Below are 12,987 nucleotides of genomic sequence, written 5' to 3'. Positions count from 1 at the left end.
CAAGACCTCAGCCACCCTTTGCACCACCATAGCAAATGAGGCACAATTCTCTGTAGCCAGAGAAGCAGAAGAAACCAATTCAGTGCCCGGGAATATATACTAGTTCTCCTCCGTGTCACCTACGGGATTCTGGTATCCATAGGAGTCTCAGATCCCTCACATTTGTCCCTCTCTACAGGCCTGTCAAACGCATAAGTCACTGAAGGGCATGATACCGGTCGGCGCCTGTCCAGCTCCATGTCGGAGTAGGGAATTACGATAAGGGTGGCACCACCATGGGGCATCAGCAGCACTGGGAGTATCTCTACTGGAGTTTATATACATGCATGCATACAATTATGAGAGTAAATGATTACCTTGGGGAAAAAATGAAGTCAGTAGCCTTCTGTTTTTCAAGTCTGAAAATCTACAATTTGGCAGAGCAGCTAGCTGGTTTTGTAAAAGTCCCAGTATGGGCAGAGGTAAAAGAGAAAGTGTCCCAGCCACGCATTCAAAGGCCTGCAACTCTCAAAGAACACTTTTAAGAGTGCTCCCCAGCTTCCACAAATAGAGTGATACGATAATACTGACATCCATGAAGGTCTTTCACTTCCTGAGACCTATTTTTTTATTTAGAATTTTCTTTTGACTCTTTCTGGAGTAAAACATTTTCCAAATGTTCTCAACTTATAGGGGTTGTCTCAGACTTTTAAAATATTTAATGGGACACTGTTTGGCATGTGGACACTTGAATTTGTATTAATCATAGAAGCAAACCATATCCATTTACATTGTTATGGGAATTAGCTAAAAACTTTGGTGATATAGCTTTTTTTCTCGAACACAAATGGATATGCACCTATAAAAATGTACAAATAGAACAAGGGTCAAATGCACGCAATTCACAAAAAATATTTGAGATGTGCATACATAATATGGAATACATGTGCAAATATGAGCAAACTGCCTGAGGGCAGAAAAATGGGTAGAGAAAGGGTTGGAAGTGTAGAACAAGTTACTTACAGTCTGCAAAGCCTTATCTGTTAGAGGCAATACCTAGTTGCAGATTACTTACCTCTGAATTTTTCCCAGGTGTCAGACTTGATCTGTAGATTTTTGTGAGTGTTGTTTCTTGGCCTGTGCATAGCAGATCTTAATACAGAGAACAACCTACCTGGAGCTGGTCCACTTCTGCACTGCCCTACCTTTCTTCGTATCCACATAACAGACAAAGAGTAGATGATCCACACAGAACTCTTTTGTATGAGAAACGTAGAACGCCAATGCTCTTTTTGGGTCCAGACAGTGAAGTCTTCCCTCTTCTTTAGAAGAAGGTGCATAAAAATTAGGCAAGGTAATGGATTGGCCTACATGAAAGGGCTTAACCACTTTTGTCAGAAAGGAGGCCCAATTGTGAAGTACCACTTTGTCAAGATAGATGGAAAGGTAGGGTGGCTTAGATGACAGCGCCTGCAGCTCACTCATCCTGCAGGCAGATGTTCTGGCCACAAGGAAGGCTGCCTTCAAAGTGAGAAGCCTGAGAGGACAATTGTTCTGAGGCTTGAAGGGAGCGCATATCAGAGAAGTCAAAACCAAGTACAGATCTGATTGGGGCATAATGAAAGGGAATGGAGGAAAAAGATGAGGAACTTATGTACAACAGGAGACTTGAACAAAGATGGTTGATCAGGCAACCGCAAGAAGACAGAAATAGCAGACAAATAACCTTTAAGAATGCCCATAGCAGAGCTCTGCTCGGCCAGGGAAAGGATAAACAATAGGACCTCAGAAAGAGGGGCAGAAAAGGGGTCATAAGACTTGCCTGTGCATCATGCCACAAATTTCATCCAACAACAGGCGTATACCATTTTGGTGGAGGGACTCCTGCCTGCCAAGATTACATTACAGACTTCAGGAGGACGGTCAAAAGCTGTCAACTATTGCTGCTCACTATCCACGCAAGAGGGCTGAGAGTGGAGAGGTTCGAGGGCAGAACCCTTGGCCGCTGCTGCAACAGAAGAACCTGCCGAAGATGCAGTCTGATTGGAGGATTCATGGACATGCTCAGCAACTCAGATATTAGACTCTCCATGACCAGTCCAAAGCCAAAGGATTACTTGAGCCCGGTCATTCTTGATCTTCTTGAGAACTCTGGGAAGAAGTGGTATGGGTGGAAAGGCGTACAAAAGGCCTTAGTTCCACTTGAGATGAAAATAGTCTCAGAGTGATAACCACCTTGGAAACTCCAATGCGCAAAACTCCTGACATTGTGTGTTCTCAGTGGAGACGAACAGACCAACGTACTCTCCACTGCTGAAAGAGACCTTGTGCCACCTCCGGATGGAGATGCCATTCGTTATCTGCTATACATTTTCGGATGAGTTTGTCTGCTCTGGTATTCAGAGCTCCCACCAGATTTTGAACAACCAGGGATATGCCCTGCTTTTCCAGCCACATCCAGAGTCACAAAGCCTCTTGACAAAGTATCCATGACCCCACCCGCCATGCTTGTTGCAGTACCACATGACAGTGGTGTTGTCCGTGGACACCTGCACCATCTTTCCCTAAAAAGAGGGAAGAAATGCTTTTAATGGTAGCCAGATTGTACATACCTCCAACAGGTTGCTGTGGAGTCCGGATTCTGCCGAAGATCAGATGCCTCTGATCTTCACCTCTACCAGATGTTTGCCACATCCCAGGAGTGACACATCTGTCTCTACTGTAAGATCTGGTCGGGGAAGGGAGAGGGACCTGCCTCTGACCCAATACAGATTTGTTAACCAACACTGGAAATCTTTTTCAGTTCCCTCCAAGATATGGACCTTGTCAAAGAGATTCCCCTGATGCTGCACCAACTGGAAATCCAGGTCTCACTGCGGGGCCTGCATATGCCATCTGGCGTGTGTCACCAGCAGGATGCAGGAGGCTATGGAGCCCAGCAGCTACAGAGTCATTCTCACCTAAATCCAGGATAGAGTCTGAAACATAGGTATCACAGCCTGAATATCCTGGACTTGCCGCTTGGGAGGATAAGCCTGAAACCGCACTGTAGTCACGAAAAGGGTGAAAGGCTGGCTGGGGGGCCCAAGGACCTGGCCCTAGCTTGAGAATCTTTGAAGTGCTCAAGCACTGAGTTTGCCTAGTCACCAAAAAGACTGGTACCATCAAAGGGCATGTTTTTCAAGGAAGTTTAGACATCCTTTGAAAAGCCAGATGTCCTTAGCCAGGGTTGGGCCTCTGTGACCTCACAATGCTCAACCGTATTCCACAGCGTATGGGAATAGTGGCCCTAAAGACATGTGGCGATCACGGACTGCAATGCAAAGCTGGCAAAAGAAAACATTTTCTCCCCAAGTGAGTCCAACATTTTGGATTCCCTATCCGGGGGACAGGAAGGGAACACGCCCTCCGAGGGAGAGGCTTGGATTTCCAAGTTCTCAGGGGTGGGGTGTTGTGTCAATAAACTTGGGTCCCCTGGAGCTGGGGATGTCGGTGGGCAGTTGTCCTGTTCACAGGAGACCCTGTGCTGGGTTTGGACCAGGTACCCAGTAGGACATCCCTGAGGGCCTCATTGAATGGGAGCAGGGTTTCTGAGGTGGAAGCTCCCATTTGTAGCACCTCTGTCAAGAGCCTAGTCCTGACGGCCACCAAGGGCAAGTCAAGATCCAGGATATTAGCTTCCCTCCTCACCACCATAGAATAAGAGGCTCCCTCCTCTGTAGTCACAGTAGGGGAAGAAAACATTCAAGTATCTGGAGAAGTTTCCAGTCCGCTGGCTTCACTCAAGTCTATATGTCAGTCCATAGGTTCTTTGTGGAGCTAAAGAGTTATAAAGGGTCCAGTGACCCCTTCCATTAATCTCCAAAACCTAGCCCATAAGAAAAGGGCTCAGGATCCGACTTAGGAGGCAGGGTTCGACGTCGTACGACACCCATTCGGCTCAGTGGCGGAGTTGGAGGTAACAATGGGGATGGTGTCGTCCGTGGGCACAGTTGGTGCCAGGAGCATCGGCATCGGGACCGGTGTCGTGGAAGGTCGGGGTTGTATGGCCAATGCCGGTCGAGATCCAAGACTGGATCCTTGGATGGCACTCAGCGCCAAGGAAGAAGCCGCAGGCACAGAACACAAAGGGGCCCCTTCTGACTCTTTGGTGTCCAAAGGTACCCCAGCAGTGTTGGGCTGCCCAAAAATGAGGCGCATGGCCTGGAAAATCGGCGATGGCACTGTCAGCCCAGGCGCAGACTCCACAGAGTGTGGCCTAGAATATCAATGCTCCCACATCTCGTCGGCTGACGGCCGAGGAGAAGTCAAAGAACGCTTTGACTTCTTAGACATCTCTGTATGCTGTGACTTACCCGATTGCTCTGAGGACTTGGAGTGGGACAATGATGATCGAGAACTCTGCAACCGATCCCAAGAGCTTCCTGTCTACTGAGATCTCGACTTGGGTGGAGTCGGGCGGCCATCAGCTTTAGGGACCACTCCCTCAAAGCCTTTGGATTCATGGCCCAACACTCAGAGCACGACTTCGGGTTGTGGTTGTGGTCGCACTTCAGGCGCCAAAGACACACGAGGTGCAGATCCATCATGGACATGGCCCGATGACAGGATCCACAGGGCTTGGAACTAGACTTTCTAGAAGACATTCTCAATGTACCAAGGGTAGAACACACAAAAAAATCTTTGACGAAAAGTAAAAAAAAGACAGTCAAAAAGTGACTGAGGGGTAGCTCTCTTCGGATCAGCGTCTACTGGTGCGGGAAGAAAAGAACTGATGTCAGAACGTCAGGGTGACGCCTATATAGGGACCGCAATGTCATATCTGGCATGTACAATGACAGATGCAGAGCAGATCAACACCACCTAACGGCACGCAGGGATACTGCTCACGAAAATCTCCGGATCCGTCGTGACGCTTGGGGGGAATTCAAAGTTAAGGAATCTGCAACTAGAAGTCTCTATCAGATAAATAGTTTTGTTTAGCTCTGTCAAATCAGGAGCGTTCAAAGCACATAATAGAAATACGTTTTAAAAAACAAAGGAATTAAGCTGACAAATAAGTGTGCTGATTTATGAGAGGTGAGTGAAATAAATGGTACAATTTACAATGGTGAGCAGTATCCCCAAGCCTCGAAATGAAATGGGGCACTTAATAAGACACGTTTAGCTTTTTGTAGAATTCCCTCACTGCTGTTGTTCACTTTGTAAATTCACTACTGGTTAATGGACGAGTTTAAAATTCATACTGTCTAGGTGCCTGGGAAAAGGTGGATGAATAACAAAGAGCTGTCACAGGTTTAAAGAAGACTATCTCAAGCACTGTATGCAAAGCAAGAGGCGAAGAAAAACAATTCTACATTTCTAAGTCGCACTGGCAAAGGCAACACAACTGGCTGTGTTAAGTTTATTTTCTGGGGGTCAATGGGTATATCAAGCATATGCAACAAAAAAAATAAAAAAGAAAGCATGCAGCTTCATAAATGTGGTGGCCACATGACTGCAATTAAAAACTGAAAAAAACCAACTGTTTATAATTTTAATGGAGCACTTAGCAGATTAGTGATTATAAGCAGCCAAGTGTACTTAAAACTCTTTATAGTTTTAATACACATCATAGGAAAATACTTAGTTCGAAGAAAATGTACTGTTGGCTTTGAACTACAGTAATCTGAATATAAACACAAACAGATAAATAAATAAAATTAAAAAAGATAATAAATGGAAAAAAACATTAAAAAAGTAATGTATTGGCCCACAAGCCCTGACACTGAAGTGCACTTTATTTTTGGTGGGTGAAATCAATATGCAAATGCCAATCGAATAGACCAATTAATGCAAAGCGCAGACCTAACCCCCCCGATTAAGTATAAACATATGTATTGATTATATTTTTTTAAACATGAGGCTGGTGAAACAGATAAAGTTGTCTCTAGGCCAGCCCTAAATATAGGTCAGGGCTAGCATTCATACACTGAAGGCAGCATTTACCACAATTGCCTGCCTCTTGGCATTACTCATTCTTTATCCGTGCTCCTGAACTTTGCATTTGTAGTCTCTGTTCATGGGAATAGTAGAAGATATCTTGCCATTTGCTGTATTTTCATACCCATTTTCCGTTTATCTTACATCTGAGTTAAGTTTATTGTTCGACTTATCGTCACGTTCGTACATATTCCATCTGCTGCAGCTTCCTCCTTCTAATTTTAGTCTGAATTTGTCCCAAATGGGACTGACAGAAACTTGACACTTTGTAAACAGAATCGGTCATTCGTTCAGCCAACTGGTGGTTAGAAAAACACTTCCACTACTGAAAACTCAATAACTTTCCACCTTATTGGAAGGCAATGTCTTCAATCCTCACATTAGATTTGTAAATACTTGCATTTACGTCTTGAGCAAAAGATACATTACGTAAAAGGTCAATGTCAGTCGCGGCTCACGCTGACTGAAAGGGGTGGGGCAGCGCAAGCAGGGGGGTCAGGGGGAGAATTAAATATTAAAATAAATACAAAAATAATCAAAAGAACAAAAAGCACTTACCGTTCGCTCCTGCGCACCTCCTCTGCCTCCGCATCTCGCTGGTGCTGCAGGCACAGGCCCCCAGCCTGCCTTGCGCCAATCTTGACGCTGCCTAGAGCAGCGCCAGGATTGTCTGGGAGAGCTCGGGCTGTTTGCTCCCAGGCAGACTGGGAGCCTGTGCAGGCTCTCTCCAACCCAACAACTGTGTTGCTGGACTGGAGAGAGCCCTATGTGCATGTGCGTTTGGCCGGACCAAGACGACCGGCCAAGCACACATGCGCTCTGAGTGCACGTCACCGCTGTGGCCCCACCCCCTTTCCCCCAAAAAACGATCATAAACACAGTTTATGATCGTTCTTTGGGAAAAGGTTTGCAGCTGCCGTTGCAGGCGGGGACGACGCTCATCCACCCCTGTGGAGGAGCCACACCTGGTCAATGTGTAAAAATAGAGTACATTTGCAACAAGACACAGAGGATCCCACACTAGGGCCCTAGTATTAATTGGAGGCATTTGCACAAAATGTTCCCAATACAGAGTGGGTTCACAGGCTTGGACTCTTTCCTCTACTTACCCTTCGTGAAGAATCACACTGGGAAACCCCATTAGTGATCCTCCCGGACACCATACCCTTGGATTCAGCGAAGTCCAGACTAATGTCCGAGGGCGACGGTGCACTGGTGCTTGGAATGATGACGTTTCTTGAGCCTCGGGCCTGCAACAAGTGGTTCTTGTGGAAGAAAACACAAAGGTAAAGTAAAACCAACTAAGAGGCCCTTGAAGTAGTTAAAAAAGAATTAAAATGTAACATTTTTATTGTAAAATAATTTCATAAGGTTGTAGCATCTGCACAATAAGGTTGCATTCTAAACATTTTGCCAGAGAAAAATTACCAAAAGGCAACTGCAATTTTAGGATGCACAAAACATCAAAAAGGCAGAATGTTGACAAAGAACATATGCAAGCTGTATATGATGGATTGGGATAGTGAAAAGCTGGTGTGATGAAGAGACAGAGTAAAATTGTAAAATTTTGGCTAAAAACAATTGCATGTTCACTGTACTGGCAGAGGACAAATGCACATTTAGAACTAAAATGAAAAAAACATTTACAAGCTAAAAAATTTAGCAGATAATAGTTACGAGCATGACATGCTTGCAGATAAAAATTATCTTTTTAAAATGGTGACATAAAACAAAGTGAGTATATACCCTTGGTAGAGAGCAACTATAATATTAACATTTTAGCACAAAAAACATATAAACTTCGAATAGTACCAGCAATAAAATAGGTTACTTAACTATAACTGTAGTTCTGCAGTATTAGAATCTTTCATAGATTCACATGCTTGAATCATTCCCCATCATCGAGATGGGAAACCTGGGTACCTTAGAAAAGCAATGCAATGGTAGGTATAGACTCGAAAGGCCCCAAGCCTTTAAATTTAGTAACATATCAGAGTCATTACTTAAAAAAGGACTTAACCTAAGGCTTAACCAATCAGGTTGCACCACCCTGTATAACACTCCTGTAAGAAGCTCCTATCCCTCAGATTTTAGAGCATGCATGCAGATGCATAGATATAAAATGAAAGATAGAAGGCGAGCTTCCCAAGGGAGGAGGGTGGGTCGCATGTGAATCTATGAAAGAATTCAGTACTGGAAACTACAGTTACAGGTAAATAAACTATTTTCTTACTCCAGTATTGGAACTTTCATAGAATCACAAGCTTGAATCAGACTAAAAAAGTAGAGAAAACACACACTTTTTTGTAACACATCTCCTCTGAAAGTTACATATATATTTTTATATATATATATATATATATATATATATATATATATATATATATATATATATATATATATATATATATATACTGTATATATATATATAAATATATATATGGAAAATGTCACTTACCGAGTGTACATCTGTTAGTGGCATGTAGTGCTGCAGATTCACATGCTGTGCATATATCACCATCTAGTGTTGGGCTTGGAGTGTTACAAGTTGTTTTTCTTCGAAGAAGCTTTTTTCGAGTCACAAGATCAAGTGACTCCTCCTCTCGGTGATAGTGCGCATGGGCATCGAGTCCTTTGTTAGATTGTTTTCCCACAGGAGGGCGAAGTAAGGAGTGAAGAATTGTATATGTACAAATATATATAGGTAGTAAAGAAGATGTCCATTCAATGTATGTACATATTTACATAAGAAAAGCACTACAACGGCTACAGGCTTCCAGCACTACATGCCACAAACAGATGTACACTGGGTAAGTGGCATTTGCCATTCAATGGCATGTGTAGCTGCAGATACACATGCTGTGCATAGACTGAAAAGTTACTAATAGTAAGTTTGAATACACTTTACTATCCACCTACCTAGTCCTTGTTTTGAAATAGGATTATCTTTATGAGGTTGTTGAAAAGCTACAAAAAGTTGTTTAGATTTTCTAAAATCTTTTGTTCTGTCTATATAATACATGAGAGCTCTTTTGAGATCAAGAGTGTGGAGAGCTCTTTCAGCAACTGAATCTGGCTGCAGAAAGAAGACTGGCAATTCCACTGACTGATTGATGTGAAATGGTGAAACCAATTTGGGTATACATTTTGGATTTGTTATAAGTACTATTTTGTGTTTGTGAATTTGGAAGAATGGTTCTTCTAAAGTGAATGCTTGAATTTCACCTACTCTCCTTAAGGAAGCAATTGCTACCAGGAAAAGCTTTTATGACAGGAATTCTGAACAGAGAGGTATGCAGTCTGTTTTGGAGGTAGGCTGATATTGCTGTTAAATGAATTTTAACAGATGAAAATGCAAGATTTGCTTTTTGTAAGTGAAGCAAATAACAGACAAAATCATGTACTGATGCTTTAAGTGGGTCAATGTTTTTTAGTTGACAGTAAGATACAAAATGTTTCCATTTAGCTGCATAGCGCTACCTAGTTGTAAGTTTACGTGCTTCCTTTAGAATGTCCATACATTCTGATGGAAGCTGTAGATATCCAAATTCTATGACTTCAGGAGCCAAATCTCCAGGTTGAGCATATTTGGATGCCTGATTTGCCCGTTGCTTTGAGTCAATAGGTCTGGTCTGTTTGGAAGCTTGTGATGTGGTACTACAGACAGATCCAATAGTGTTGTGTACCATTGTTGACGTACCCACATGGGAGCTATGACTATCATAATGAGGGAGGTGTGACATATCTTGCTGACCAGAAACGGAAGTAGTGGGAGAGGGGGGAAAAGCGTAAGTTTGAAGTTTGAGCATTTTGCGTTTTCGCTTGTTGCGAAAAGGTCTATGTCTGGTGTTCCCCACATGTGAAAGTACTGTTAAATCACCTGCAGGTGAATCTCCCATTCGTGTATTTGTTGCTGCGTCCTGCTTAAGAGGTCTTCTATTTCGTTGTGTATTCCTGGGATATACTCTGCCAATAGTTGAATAAAATTGTGAATTGCCCATTACTGAATTGTCTGTGCTAGAAGGGACAATTGAGATGAGTGTGTGTCCCCGTTTCCGCAGATAATACATTGTTGTCATGTTGTCTGTCCTTATTAACACTGTCTTGTGTGTGATTTGTGGCTGGAATGCTTTGAGATGTAGGAGCACTGCTAGTAATTCCAAGTGTTTTATGTGGTAAGTCTACTGTACTGAGTCTCATTCTCCCTGTATGGTAAGGTTGCTGAGATTGGCTCCCCAACCTGTCATTGATGCATCTGTTGTGATTATGGTCTGTGGCACAGGATCCTGAAATGGCCGCCCTTTTGATAAGTTGGTGTGATTCCACCATTGCAGAGAGTTTTAAGTATAGTGGTCCAATAACACTAGATCGTGAAGCTGACCCTGTGCCTGAGACCATTGTTGTGAGAGAGACTGTTGTAGGGGTCTCATGTTTAGACGTGCATTAGGTACTATTGCTATGCAGGATGCCATAACCCCTAATAGTTTCATGATAAACCTTACTGTGCAAATTTGATTGTATTGTAGTTGTGATATGAGGTTGTGGAAATCTTGAATGCTCTGTGGGTTTGGATACACTAATGTTGACTGAGTATTCAGAATTGCTCCCAGATATAGTTGTATTTGCGCTGGTTGGAGATGAAATGTTTGGTAATTGATTGTGAACCCTAGACTGTGTAGGGTGTCGATTGCGCATTTTGTGTGCTGTTGACAGGTCTGAATCGTGCTGGCTTTTATGAGCCAGTCGTCCAGATAGGTGAAGACGTGTATATGTTGTCTCTGAGGTATGCTGCAACTACTACAAGGCTTTTGGTGAATGCCCTTGGTGCTGTTGTTACTCCAAAGGGTAGGACTTTGAACTGGTAATGCTTGTCTGCTATCACAAATCTAAGATATTTGAGATGTGCTGGATGTATGGGGATATGAAACTTAGAATCTTTTAGATCTAATGCTGTAATGTAGTCCTGTTTTTGTATTAGGGGAATGACACCCTGAAGAGTGACCACGTGGAAGTGCTCTGAGAGGATGTAATGACTGAGAGGTCTGAGATCCAGAATTGGTCTCAGAGTGCCATCCTTTTTTGGTATAAGGAAGTATAGAGAATATGCTCCTTTTCCCTGTTGAGCTGTAGGTACCACTTCTATTGCGCCTTTGGGTAAAAGTGAATGAACTTCTTCTTTTTTAAATAACATGAGATGCTCCTGAGTTAGTTTGTGTGAACGAGGTGGAATGTTTGGTGGAGTGGAAGTGAGTTCTAGACAGTAACCATGTTGGATAATTGACAGAACCCACTGATCTGTAGTGAATGTTTGCCATTGTGGATAGAAATTTACCAGTGTTCACCCCCAGGAGATGTGTGCTCCGTGGGGATGGTGAGAAAGTCACTGTTTGCATGATTGTGAGGAACCTCTAAATGTGGAGGGTTTACCTCTCCTCTACTGTTGGATTCTCTATAGGAGCCTCTAAATGATCCTCTACTATAGAATTGTGAGGATTGTTTTTGATTGGTGGTTGTTGTTCCCGTAGTCGATGGTTTGAAACCCCCTCTAAATTGTGGTCTACGAAAATTACCCCTGGCGGGTGTGGTATACAAAGCCCCCATGGTCTTGGCTGTTTCTGAATCTTTTTTAAGTTGGTTTATTACTGTATCTACCTCAGGACCAAATAAATGCCGCTTATCAAAGGGCATATTTAAAACTGCCTGTTCTATCTCAGGTTTGAAACATGAACATCTTAACCAGGCATGTTTCCTGATAAGCACACTGGTGTTAACTGATCTAGCTGCTGTATCAGCTGCATCCATAGCAGATCTAATAGCATTGTTGGATATTGCTTGCCCTTCATTAACTATTTGCTGTCCCCTTTTTTGGTGTTCTGGAGGGAGATATTGTAACAGCTCTTCCATTTCGTCCCAGTGTGCTGTGCCGTATCTAGCCAAAACAGCTTGTGACTTGCCTATCCTCCAGTGATTTGCAGCTTGTGAGGCCACCCTTTTCCTAGCTGCACAGACTTTCCTGCTTTCTTTACCCGGAGGAGGGGCATCTCCTGTGGACTGACTGTTAGCCCTTTTTCTAGCTGCACCAACTACAATGGAATCAGGAAGTAGTTGAGCCCTTATAAACACGGGGCCTGATGGTGCTGGTTTATATTTCTTGTCCACTCTAGGAGTAGCATTCCTAGCTTTAACAGGCTCTTGAAAGATATCAGAAGCATGTCTGAGCATGCCTGGTAGCATAAGAAGACATTCTTATTGCCTATGCGTTAATGCCAATGTGTCAAATAGAAAATCCTGTTCTATATGATCAGTGTGCATTTGCACATTATGATAGGCTGCTGCTCTAGCCACTACTTGATTATATGCTGTAGTGTCCTCAGGTGGTGAGGGTCTGGCAGAATATAACTGAGGGTCACTTGGTAAAATGGGATCTGAGTCATAAGTATACCATGGGTCTGTGTCCTGTTGGTCATCATTAAGATCATCCCGATGTGGTGAGACTGATGATGTATGTGGTGATAAATGTGCTTCCTATGTGGGTGATGGTGGTGTAGGTGGTGTGGAAGGAAGAACATGAGAATGTGGTGGTGAAAGCTGTTTTTGCTTTGAAGCCTCTACCTGTTGTTTTTGCTTGAAGACCTTCTTTGATGGAGGTACATCTTTTGAAGTGTCTTTAAAAATCAGTTTCCTTTTAAAGGACATTGGGGGGGGGCAATTGTTCTTCCTGTATCCTTCTGAATAAGTATCTTTCCTTTTTTTACATCCATCACCTCTAAGATGGGTTGAATGTCTGTTGATTCCAGGGTAGAAGTAGTTTCTTTACTACCCATGTCTTTTGACTCTGAACTTTTATGTTTTGGTCGAACCAAAAATGTTGGCTCCGAAGAGGATGTGATTCTTTTGGGCTCTGAGAATATTTCAGATTTTTTCGGCTCCGAAGATGTGCATTCTGATTTTCGGCTTGACTCTGAGAATGGTGTTGGAGTCAGTTTGGTCGAAGCCGAGCGCACCTTAGTCTTAAATCTCGGTGCC

The 12,987-nt window shown here is 43.2% G+C and overlaps 1 protein-coding gene across 2 annotated transcripts in view; it reads right to left on the bottom strand.

Annotated features, from left to right (window-relative positions):
- The window catches only part of ARHGEF25 (Rho guanine nucleotide exchange factor 25), a 728,124-nt gene that overhangs the window by 48,165 nt on the left and 666,972 nt on the right, over nt 1–12,987 (bottom strand). For both annotated transcript variants that reach the window (XM_069230834.1, XM_069230833.1), the window contains one exon: nt 7,071–7,226. In XM_069230834.1, the coding sequence (XP_069086935.1) occupies nt 7,071–7,226 (156 nt within the window). The remainder of the gene's footprint in view (nt 1–7,070; nt 7,227–12,987) is intronic.

Source organism: Pleurodeles waltl, chromosome 4_2, assembly GCF_031143425.1.
Source record: "Pleurodeles waltl isolate 20211129_DDA chromosome 4_2, aPleWal1.hap1.20221129, whole genome shotgun sequence".
Taxonomy (NCBI): domain Eukaryota; kingdom Metazoa; phylum Chordata; class Amphibia; order Caudata; family Salamandridae; genus Pleurodeles; species Pleurodeles waltl.
Note: the sequence above shows the minus strand (reverse complement) of the source record. Positions and strands in the feature narration are given on the sequence as shown.